At 40.8% G+C, this 12,831-nt stretch overlaps 1 protein-coding gene across 2 annotated transcripts in view; it reads left to right on the top strand.

Moving 5' to 3' along the window:
- LOC128474120 (microtubule-associated tumor suppressor candidate 2-like) overlaps nt 1-7,392 on the top strand; it is a 144,202-nt gene extending 136,810 nt beyond the window's left edge. For both annotated transcript variants that reach the window (XM_053456389.1, XM_053456388.1), the window contains 4 exons: nt 299-397; nt 5,121-5,240; nt 6,164-6,261; nt 6,731-7,392. In XM_053456389.1, the coding sequence (XP_053312364.1) occupies nt 299-397; nt 5,121-5,240; nt 6,164-6,261; nt 6,731-6,941 (528 nt within the window). In that variant the 3' untranslated portion in view covers nt 6,942-7,392. The remainder of the gene's footprint in view (nt 1-298; nt 398-5,120; nt 5,241-6,163; nt 6,262-6,730) is intronic.
- Nucleotides 7,393-12,831: the final 5,439 nt, after the last annotated feature.

Genomic DNA, 12,831 nt, shown 5'->3' with positions numbered 1-12,831 from the left:
TATCCTTTCCTACCTCAACCCTGCCTTTTCCACTTTTTTTATGGTTCTGCCAAAGCTCGCAGCTGATTGAGTCTGGTGTGTTTGCTGCATGTAAGCGGTTAGAAGCTAAGGTTGTAAGCAGAGAAACTAGATGTCCAGTATACGTCAATTATAAAATTCATCAAGGAGAAAGGAAACAATTTCAGTATAGCCCTGCAATGTTTTTTTTCTGTAAATGTCCCAGATGAAAAGGGGATTAAAGAAATAGTATTATTTGCACAATAATTTGCCTTTAATACTGTTTTTTGTTTCTTTGAAGGACCAGGTGGAGACCCTAGCATGCCAAAATAATTCACTAAAAGACAAAGCAAAATGGTTTGAAGATGCTTTAAAGAAGAGCACTAATGAGCAGCTCGAGGTATTTTATGGAATCTCATTTAAAAGTTCTGTATGTGTCCTCTTAAAAGGGTAAATTCCTTTTTTCTGCAGTTTTGTATAGAATTTCATCTATCAAGTAGGTGCTATTGCTGAACAACAAAATATTCCTGATTGAAGTATACATATTTTTTATGTTCTAGAGGGCCACATTTGTGCCTTACATATTAGAAAATATTTTTTTTAAAATATTTCTTGGAGGTAGTGAAGGGTGTTTTATTAATATCATTTTCTATCACTGGTAGGGGAAAGGGTTATTGGTGTCACGGACTGGGTCCAAGCTGATGGCTGGAAGGACCCAGCGCGCCCGATGGTTGTTTGCAGGAGTCACGATGCAGCAGTGGAGTCTGGGGCAGGGCCTGGTTGCAGGGTGACCACACTCGCCCAGGCGTTGAGCACCTAGGAAGTGCAGCCAAACACCAGCGCCCTGATATGGCAGCAGATGGAGTCCAGAACAAAACGAATCCTGCAGGCACCCTGGAGCAGGCATGAAGCATAGCACATAGATCACGAGCAGGATGCTGCAGGCTGGGAGAATGAAGACTAAGCAAAGGGTTAATGTAGCAGACACATAACACAGCAAAGGAAAGGGAGACCAGGCAAGAAACATGATATAGGATATACATGAGAAGTGGCTAGAAACATGACATGAATAGCATAAAGTATAAACAGGCACAAGACAAGGAATAAACATAACCTGACAAGACATACATGGTACAGGGCACAACAAAGGACAGGGAAGAAGGCAAGGAACACAGGGGAAGGAGTGAGGAGCCGGAACCCTCGGACGCTTCTCCTATAAGCAAGGATAGGACATATTAACAGGGACATGGGGAGAGGAGAGAGGAACCGGAATCCTCAGATGATTCAAGGAAGAAGGGCAAAGGTACATAAAAGACACACAAACATGAATACAGAAACTAGCCTAGGACTACAAGATAACTATTGGAGATTTAGTCACATGATATGGCCATAGTATGCTTAGCCCACCACTACGCCAAAGTACTCCAATGACGGTGGGTCCTAACGCTAATCCCTGCAGACAAGATACAAAACAAACCACACATGTAAACCAAACACAGCACAGAGACATACCTTAGACTGAAGACTGCAGACTGAGACAAACAGAACACAGGTGGGGCACACCTAATAAAGGAAGCAGAGCTGAAGCAAAGAGCCGGAGCAGAAGCAAGGAATGGAAAATAGAACAAAGCAAAAGGAAATCCAGGAATGGATCAAAGCAAAGCAGAGAAACTAAAGCAGAACAGATATGCAGCTCCGCAGCCTGGGCAGAACGTAACACAATCCCCCTCCGAAAGAGCGGCCTCTGGACGCGAACAGAAACATCAACAGAAGGAAGGCCCACTCTCTAACGGAAGAACTGAAGACACAAGTCAACCCAGGAACCAGCATACGGAGTCTGTAAAACGTAGGAGTCCTTCGATGACCAGCACTGCCGCTAGTAGACCAATCTCCTCCAAAAACAGGAATCAGAATGTCTGTACAGGATTGAGGAAGATGTCTCTAGCTGACATTTAGATCCAGACGAAGGTAAAGTAGATAAGCCACTTGACAAGGCAGACACGGCAGGTAACCCACTTGCTGGGCAGACATGACAGATAGCCCACTTGCTGGGCAGACACGAAAGGCACGAGTTCAGGCATGGGTACGGGTTCGGGTACGGGTTCAGGCACAGGTTCAGGCACAGGTTCAGGCACAGGCATGGGTACAGGCACAGGTTCAGGTTCAGACAACAGGTTGCCCACTTGCAGGGCACACGGCAGGTTGCCCACTTGCAGGGTACTCGACCAGGGTAGCCCGGATGCAGGCACTCTTCCTGGGAGTCCACAGTGGGGCGCTGGCCGCAACTCAGGAAACCCTCTTTCAGGGTACACGGCAGGTTGCCCACTTACAGGGTACTCGACTTAGGAGTCCACTTACTGGGGCGCTGGCCGCAACTCAGGAAACCCTCTTTCAGGGTACACGGCAGGTTGCCCACTTACAGGGTACTCAACTTAGGAGTCCACTTACTGGGGCGCTGGCCGCAACTCAGGAAACCCTCTTTCAGGGTACACGGCAGGTTTCTGGAACAAGGCAGGTTCTGGAACAAGGCAGGTTCTGGAACAAGGCAGGTACTGGAACAAGGAGAAGCCCTCTTGCGGGGCACACGACTAGAAGCCCTCTTCCAGGGCACACGGCATGGCTAGAAGCCCTCTTGCGGGGCACACGACTAGAAGCCCTCTTCCAGGGCACACGGCATGGCTAGAAGCCCTCTTGCGGGGCACACGACTAGAAGCCCTCTTCCAGGGCACACGGCATGGCTAGAAGCCCTCTTGCGGGGCACACGAGAACAGAGTACCACCGGGCCAGGCACATGTACTGGTTCATGCAAGGATACCGGCATAAGCTCAGGTAGTGGATCATGCATGCGTACAGGCTCAGGCACGGGTACGGGAACGGACACAGGCTCAGGCAGGAACAGGCACAGGCTCAGGCAGGAACAGGCTCAGGCAAGCGGGTACGGAGGCCCACTGGAAGGGCAGACGGAAACGGAGGCCCACTGGAAGGGCAGACGGAAACGGAGGCCCACTGGAAGGGCAGACGGAAACGGAGGCCCACTGGAAGGGCTGACGGGTACGGAGGCCCACTGGAAGGGCTGACGGGTACGGAGGCCCACTGGAAGGGCAGACGGGTACGGAGGCCCACTGGAAGGGCTGGAATGCTGCGGACTCCACTCCGCGAACTCCTGGCCATTTACCTGCGGCCATGTGTCACGGACTGGGTCCAAGCTGATGGCTGGAAGGACCCAGCGCGCCCGATGGTTGTTTGCAGGAGTCACGATGCAGCAGTGGAGTCTGGGGCAGGGCCTGGTTGCAGGGTGACCACACTCGCCCAGGCGTTGAGCACCTAGGAAGTGCAGCCAAACACCAGCGCCCTGATATGGCAGCAGATGGAGTCCAGAACAAAACGAATCCTGCAGGCACCCTGGAGCAGGCATGAAGCATAGCACATAGATCACGAGCAGGATGCTGCAGGCTGGGAGAATGAAGACTAAGCAAAGGGTTAATGTAGCAGACACATAACACAGCAAAGGAAAGGGAGACCAGGCAAGAAACATGATATAGGATATACATGAGAAGTGGCTAGAAACATGACATGAATAGCATAAAGTATAAACAGGCACAAGACAAGGAATAAACATAACCTGACAAGACATACATGGTACAGGGCACAACAAAGGACAGGGAAGAAGGCAAGGAACACAGGGGAAGGAGTGAGGAGCCGGAACCCTCGGACGCTTCTCCTATAAGCAAGGATAGGACATATTAACAGGGACATGGGGAGAGGAGAGAGGAACCGGAATCCTCAGATGATTCAAGGAAGAAGGGCAAAGGTACATAAAAGACACACAAACATGAATACAGAAACTAGCCTAGGACTACAAGATAACTATTGGAGATTTAGTCACATGATATGGCCATAGTATGCTTAGCCCACCACTACGCCAAAGTACTCCAATGACGGTGGGTCCTAACGCTAATCCCTGCAGACAAGATACAAAACAAACCACACATGTAAACCAAACACAGCACAGAGACATACCTTAGACTGAAGACTGCAGACTGAGACAAACAGAACACAGGTGGGGCACACCTAATAAAGGAAGCAGAGCTGAAGCAAAGAGCCGGAGCAGAAGCAAGGAATGGAAAATAGAACAAAGCAAAAGGAAATCCAGGAATGGATCAAAGCAAAGCAGAGAAACTAAAGCAGAACAGATATGCAGCTCCGCAGCCTGGGCAGAACGTAACAATTGGAGCACTTTTTAAAATAAAAATAAAAGAGATCTCTCTCTTATATCCTGCCGATGACAGTCATGTCACAGTGACATCACTAGGCTCCCTATAATGTTTTCATTCATTTTCATTTTTTCCATTTATACTTCATTTAAGAAAAAACATTTTGCCCGTTGGTTGTTATACCAGATCTGTCTACAACAGTCCAGGCTGTCTAGAGGACTCACTGAAAAGGATGGACGTATATATACGTCTTAAGGGTCCTCTTGACCCTATTTTTGTATCTGTATGTCCAAAGAAGTGTAAATGGTTTAAAGGAACACTTCCAGTCATATTCACTTCAATGCATATGATAGTTAATTGTCACCCTTAAATTAATAGCTTTTCCCTCAGGTATAGCTTTGGCTTGCAGCAGATGATTTTGTTTCAATGGGAGCATTTTCCTGCTAGTAACTGGCTGCTTCATGTCCCCAAAACTGGCACGAAATACAGATGGCGGAGGGAGTGATGCATCCAGGGTCTACCAGGCAAATATGGGGTTTTTTTATTATTTATTTCTTTTTTTTTAGGTAACAAATGCATACTAAAGTACTTACAAATAATATTTCTCCTGATTAAGTTATCTCTATATTGTTATGTTACTGATTATTGATGGTTCAGGCAGGCTTTGCAAGGGTATGTATGTGAGGAGATGGGTTACGCATTTAGGCTATAACAATAATTAATTAATGATTACCTTGCTACACACACAGATCTCATCTTTCCCGAGATACATTTTTAAACTTACAAAAATAGCTACATAGATTGACAAACAAAAAGAGCAATATGGCTACTTAAACAAGAAACAAACTTACTTATGCCATACACTTTGACCATTCCTCATTGAACCTATTGTTTTTTTTTCTGTTGAAGATTACATTAGCACCGTATCAGCACTTAGAAAAAGATCTGAACAGCATGAAAGAAGTGCTAGAAATGAAGAATCAGCTCATTCGTAAACAGGAGAAGAAGATCATGGAACTGGAAGTACTGGTGGGTTTCTTTGTAAAATGATGCCATACTAGTGTTTGCATACTTCTCAGTATTCTGTCGTAATTCTGCCAAGCCAATGAAGAATTACACAGCACCACTGGAACAGAATTTGGCACTGTAATGCCACGTCAAGCTTTTTCATGTCACATGCCGGTATTGTGATTTTTATATTGCATGTCTGCATAGCCACTTTTTGTTGCCAAACAATCACTATACATGATCAGCCACAAAAATTACATTTTGTCCTGTTGAATTATTTGATAATTGTAAGTTATGTTATACATATATCAATCAATGCTATTATGATATTGTGAGCGCAAAGGCATCAATATACATCTGCTGTATCAAGGTGCTTCATATATTGTAAGAAATCTCCACAATATTCTATATGGTATAAAATACAGTATATAAAAATACCATAACTATAAGAAAAAGAAAAAAAAGGACCAACAAAATATAAAATCAAACTTATTTCAATCTTATTATTATTATTGTGTTGTTCACTTGGCCAGGATAAAAACTGACATAAATAAAGGAGACCTCACAGGAAGCATTTAGCTGCCTTTATCAGGTGTGACCTTTTTTTATCTTTATTCTACTTATTATTATTTTTTTTTTATTTATCTTTGTCCTGATATTTTTTTAATATACTATATTTTATTTTATATAAAATGGTGATCATTTTTGCAATATATGAATCACCTTAATATATGTATATTGGTTTTAACAATAACAATATGCTAATAGCATTGATATATTGTATTTATTTATTGATCTTGACTTATTTTATATGTATATATATATGGAATAACATTTATTTTTATATAAGTATATTGTGGCATTGAGTAATTTTAGTGCTTTTTCTTTTTGTATATTTGATATCACTACTGACATAAAATCTATACTTCTGTTTACTGCTGTAGGCTGAAACAAATATTATCTTGGAGGAAAAAATTCAGGTGCTTCAGCAGCAAAATGAAGACATGAAAGCACAAATTGATCGGAATGTTGAAGTGACAAGGTCAGTGTTGGTATAGAAAAAGTTAGGCATGTGTATCTACATACTTGTACATAGCTACACACCTCAAAATGTTTTGGGAATGTTTTGTCAGAAATCCTGTGTTGGTAGATTTCTTTTAAGACATAAATATAGAAGAATGCTAGATTACCGCTGCAATAGCATAATATGTCAGACACAATACAGCCTGTTATGTATCTACTGATACCGTTGATTATCATGAAATCACATTGTCTGAAAAAAAAGTCTACAAGTGTTTCTTAAATGAACTAAGTTATGTACCAGATATAGAGGCATAAGTAACATCACATCTCACTTAACTTGCTTCCTCATAAGTCAATAAATGGAGTTACAGGGACAACAGCATATCCTAGCACTCTCAATCTGGACCATAGAGGGTCGGTCACTTTAAAGGTTACAAGATGGTTTCATGTCATGGCAGACCTATCGTTTGATCTGTGATTTCTTTTAGGCAACTATCTGCTGAAAATGCCACTCTGCACGAGAGTGTGGAAAAAGAGAGCAAGGAAAAGAATAGATTGAGCATGACGAATGAAGAGCTTGTTTGGAAACTTCAGAGTACAGAGTCCATGAGTCCCACCAAACTGCCTACGTCCCCCATTAATCGTTCAACATCTAGTTCTATGTCTCCTGCAAAAGTCAGCTCTCCAATACGACACTAAACTCTCCTGCAGTGCAATTAATTTAATTGAAAATGTGGATCTGCTTGTGGTTACGTGTGGCAATACATACTCTTACGTGTATTGGAGACCCAACTGGATGGATTACAAAAGGTGCATCAGAACAACTTATTTTATAAGTTATTTCAGCCAAGGAAAATTAAAATAATAAAAAAAAACTTTTAATAACTATTTATTTAAAATGGAGAAGCCACATTAATATTTCAGGTTATCTAGAGTCCAGTTTGCTGGGGATGTATAGCTTCATCATCACTTTACAGGTTTATATGTATATAAAGAAAAACATACACATCTATATATTAAAGTGTATCGGTTCTTTTCACTTTTTGGATAAATGCTGAAAAGCAGATTTACAATCAGCTGTTTTCTAACCTGTGCCTATGTGTTTTACCTGAATGGGACATCTTTCTGTCCATCCTGTTTCTTCTACAAATTCATGTCCACCGAATTAAAATGAAAAAAGCGCCTTTCTCCATATCCCAAAACAGGACATGGTGATCACCAGCGTTATCTGGAACAATGCTGCATTTGCAATAACCAACAGTGTTGCTATCACGCTAAACTTTCATTTCAAACTTTTCAATTCCTGTGCGATATTGATAATCTGACCCTAGCAAGGGTTGTTTTGGCTTCTCTCTGCTGCTGGACTTGTTTTTGTCCCTTAATTTACTATTTTTTGATAGCCAGTGGGCACTGTGCTTTTGGTTCATGAATGATGTCCAAAAAGAGAAACTGTGCAGACATGTTTAATTATGCTCTCGTCGTTTCGATAATGAAACTGATTCCATCGTTAACTTGATCCTTGTTATTAACAAAATGGTTTGTTCGGTTGTATGTGCCGATATTGTTCCTACAACAGTATACACCCAGATTTTACATTGAAGCAGATGGATTTCTGCCGATTTTGTAAAGCACAAATGAATAGTGATACGTTTTGATATAAGTAAGCACCCACTGTAATGGAATTTTATAACGGGTTGAAAAATAATGCAAATGTGTTCAGAACAAGGGTAGCCAACAACTAGTACAACTACAAGTCCCATGAGTCCCAGTCAATTCAGACTTTTCCATTTAGGAGCACCATGGGAGTTGTAACATTAATTGAAATGCTGACGGTTTTAACACAGACAGATACAGAGATAGTTTAACTTTGTGCGCTAAACCCCTTTTTTGATATTTATAATGACATTTATAATAATAAAAAACAAATAGTTGAAACACTGTGTTAGAAACAGGAATACTGATTTAAAAATGATTGCATATTTTTACTGGCATCATTTTATGAAATGTTTACATTGCATATATCTGCTTGGTAGAGAAAGTGGTGATCTCCATGCGCAGTGCATTTGGTTTAATGTCATAGGTCTGATTTTGGGTTGTCATAATCTCCATGATGGGAATGTGTAAACATGTGTAGACAGTTTAGAATCTATTGTATCAGCAAGCACTGTAGAATTGTATGTTCTAGAAATAGGCATTTAAAAAGTAGTGTTGCCCCCCTCCCCCCAATAATGGCATATTTTCAAGTAAATAGCAATATTAGCAGTTCTGCATTAAATATTCTTGGGTTTTTATGGAGTCTTGGGATGACATTTATACTAGAAATATGTGTGGGGCATGAGACACAGTCCATTTAGTCAACTAGCGATGTTTATTGTTCTTTTACTTCATAACGAATAGAGTGACCTGTGTTTTTATTCTGTCGAATCTCAAATAGTTTCCGCTGTTTTCCTAAACCTGTATCAGGAATGTATTTGGTAACTCCCCGTCCAGCTTCTATTCCACCCATTTTTTTTATAACCTATACAATTTATTCTATTCCACCACCTTTTTTATAAGCTATACCATTTACAATAGGGTAAGTGTTGTTCCTATTTTGTCCTTTTATACTTTTTATGTAAGTGTTTTTCATTTATTGAATATCACTCTCTCTGGCATTTTTTAGGATATTCCCTAGAGCGGTGGTCTACAACATATCTCTTGATAAGAGCAGCTTCTAATCACCAGATAGCCTATACCTAACCCTAGCCAACTGATTAGAATTAGAATGGAATAACATATGCCTTTCAGGGTCACATCTGCATCCTAATTTCCTGAATGAGCATTTTACAATAGAACAGGACACCCCAACATGAAAAAGCATAAACAGAAATTAAGAAAATGTTGGTCATTAAAATATTAATCAATAAACTAATATGAGCTAGGACAGGTGTCATATTGATAACTGCAGTAAATTGAAACATTGCTAGATACATAAAAGCAAACAAGGGATCAAAATTGTGGTTGCATTCTTTGAGAATTGAGGATTTGTTCTCAGACTCTTCCCCAACACACATGATTTTATTCTTATGCAACATATAGCAGGAAGTTGTCATTGAGAGGGACAGCAAAACAGGAAAACAGGATTGTGCAGAAGAGTTATGATGTCAAGACTTATGTCCTGATCTATGTGTTTGTGAACCGTGCCACTTTTTCACCTAAATAAGTTTTGTATTTATGAAACTTGTCTTGCATTTCAGTTCTTGGATGGCCCATGTGGACTGGATTGCTTTGAATGCTGAAATGTCACACATTATCTAACATTGTAGAGTCTTCCTGTAGGACTGGCTGTTTGATTCTTTAAGAAATTACTATAACACTTTTATATAAATTAGTTTTGTATGTGCCCTTTTGGTCAGGATTGGTATATAAGTGAGGTATTATAATGGTACTTCTATCCTCTGACCACTATGTGCCCCAGAATATTCATTCTGAATCTTAAAGGCACTTTGTTGAGTTCCCTCACCTACGCCATACATGTTTCTACAGATCCTAAACTTGTGTGGTGGGGAGAGTAAGTGCATAGGCACCTACATCATGCTCACTTACCTCACTATAGCACACTAAATTAGTGTCAGTGCCTAGTACCCTTTATAGTATACCATTCTGTGCCAACAGAGGTTTCATTGTTCAAAAGTTTGCCTTCTTATACAACGTGCGTATGGTCAGTCCCAAGATGAAACAGGGTCACTCCGACAATGAACACAATTGTCTTAACACCCAAGTTTGACCAACAGTTCTAACATGCAGGTCCATCATTAGGCATATTCGAGACTCAGCAAACTAGGCCAAGCCAACGGGTCTGAGGGCACACTGCTCTATGGGGCTAATTAAAAGAAAATAGTACTAATTTATTGTTCAGAATGACAGCAACGCTTTACTTAACTCCCTACTTTTATTTATACAATGTTGATTTTATTGTACATATATTTTTGATTAATTAAAACCCATTCAGGTATTTATGTATTTGCACTATTGGCATCTGTGTCCTGTGGACACTGCTTGTACCTGTATGTAAAGTTTCCTTCCAGATATTATCTGTCACATTGTCCACTTAATTAACTGCAGCTTTGTATTGTATTCTGTAATTTATTTCTTTTAATAAATACTGTGCTACCTTTGTCTCTAAGGGGGAAGCATGAAAATCAAGATATGTTTATTATTTAATCTGAAGATCTGAAGTGAGATGACTGTCAACAAATCCCCCACATCGGGGGGCAATACGTTATACAGGACATACACTGTTCTTTTTGAAAAGAAGCTCACTTTGGCCCGGCTTATGATAACGCCTATTGAAATGTTCAACTCTCCTGCAAACTCCTGGTAGAAAATGCATCCTTCTGTCCTTTATCATCTTGAGTGGGCCATTAAACACTTAAGTGAGCCAGAGGACTTGTTCTCAGTATCTCTGGAAAAATGCAGTGAAGACACCACTTCTTAATAACATACTATTGTTTTTTTTGTTTTTTTACATAAATGGACCCATGTAATGGCAATATATACATTTTAGTGTTTATAACATGAAAGCAGCCATGTTATAATTTCGGTTTCATGTTTATACCAGCTAGGTAGACTACACAGAGTAGTGGGAGAGTGAATTCACTCGGCACGACTATCCTCAGAGAACTTTAAGTGGGAGGGAACTGGCCATGGAGCAGGGAAAAAGTGGGCAGTAGTAGTTAGAGCATGGGCGGGGAATGGGCATGGCCACTCCCCTACCTGACAAAAGAAGAGTCTGATCCAGAGAAATGTCTCATCATCCCGAGACTCAGAGTCAAACCTGGAGAGTTCCCAGGTATGCCCATATGCATTAAGCTGCCAATAGCCATGTTCCTAATGCATGTGTGTTGCCACATAAAGCAATGTGATAGTTTGAACACAAGGTGAAGGCAGAAAACCTAAATATAAGAAAAAGTAAATTCTATTACTATGGAAATGTGGAAAAAATAAATATATGAAATCATTATTGTATTTGTATGTATTCTAAGCTTTAACCATTTGAATGAAGGTCCGGATTTTAAACCATCTCATTTGTAGCAGCACCTCATTAGAATAGTAAATATGTAACATCGTGGAAGCTGACAATCAATCTATTTTTGCAGTGAAAGAGGAACAATGAGCCATCTGCTGGCTACAAAATACAGTCACAACCAGAATGATGCTCGGGGCTATGAGAGTTTTACCATTGTAGTTTTGTCTTTTTATAAGTTATTATGGAATTTACCCTTGTTATATGTTTCTACAGTGTGACATGTTGTGTACTGTCACAGGCATGGGATGCGTGTGCAGTTCACATGTATGTAGAACCCCATCTCTTCAATAAATGTACTTGGGAGTAGGGTAATATTTAAGGAAAGTATTTATTTTTAATTGGGGGGGAATAATAGAGCCAAACATGCTTGCATTTGTATAGGAAATATGTGTAACTGGTTCACCAAGAGAGCTGTAGTCACACCCAGAGATCACCCGGATGTATCCTCCTGTTGTCCTCGAAATCACTTCCAGCACCAGCCAGCATGCGCTGTGTACCCAGAAAGTAGACACAACTACCTTGAATTGAGTAAAGCAGGAATGAACATTTTATGGAACAGAATATAGCTTATTTATCCACAGAAACATCAAGACAACAGCCAGGTTTTAAACAGAACAAAAAGGCTCAATCACATCAGGACATAATTGAATGACATCATAGAAGATTAAGACTTAACAGAACAATTATAAAATTAACCAACTTAAGGTGCAGGGAAACAATTACTATGGAAGGGGCCTCCTCTGGTGTGAGCAGTCTTTGTACATTTCAACCTGCATTTTTACAAGTGATCCCCCCACACACTTCCCTCACAGGAGGAACCATGTCCCAAATGCCCAGGCTGAATGTGGGCAAGTGTCCACGAGTCTGCAACTCTCAGGAAGGGGATGTGTCTGACCCAGCAATGTAGTTCTGTCACAATATGGTTTGCCATAAACTATGCATCTATAAATAGCTTAACATGCCCTGAAATAAATATATATGCAATTGGAGCTTAGTGTTCCGGCACACCGGGTCAATGGTATAGCGTTTCAATTGGGGGGGCACACTGGGGGGCACAGCATAATGTAGGGGGGGTCCATGGCCCCCTCTGGCCCCCCCCTGGCGACGCCACTGTGCCTAGTCTATGAAGTCTTGGTCCAGTCTAATTCTAAAAGAAGTTAAAGGCGTAAAGAATCATGACCATCTAGATGTCAGTAGGTTTTTACTCATGGTCTATAATCCCGTGCTGGTTAAACACACTAATTCTCTTGTTTATACTGAGCCTAACATCTGAGTTTTTGGTAGGTGTTTGTGGCATTTGTGAATTATCTTATCCTGTGATTCTTAATTCATGACATCCCACTTCTCATGTGAGTTTCTTTTAAATTTAATAGTTTCAGCTAAAAAGACTGCAAAACAGCCCAATTTTCCATTGCTAGTTCAAATCATTACTGCTATAGTAAGATTTGCTCCTCTCTGACATATCGTCAAATGTTGAAGAGCAGGGTAGTCCATGGCTTTGCAAAAGATTGCATCTTTCGA

Source organism: Spea bombifrons, chromosome 2 (assembly GCF_027358695.1).
Source record: "Spea bombifrons isolate aSpeBom1 chromosome 2, aSpeBom1.2.pri, whole genome shotgun sequence".
In the NCBI taxonomy this organism is placed as follows: domain Eukaryota; kingdom Metazoa; phylum Chordata; class Amphibia; order Anura; family Pelobatidae; genus Spea; species Spea bombifrons.
The sequence above is the reverse complement of the archived record's forward strand: the minus strand, read 5'-3'. Positions and strand labels throughout refer to the sequence as shown.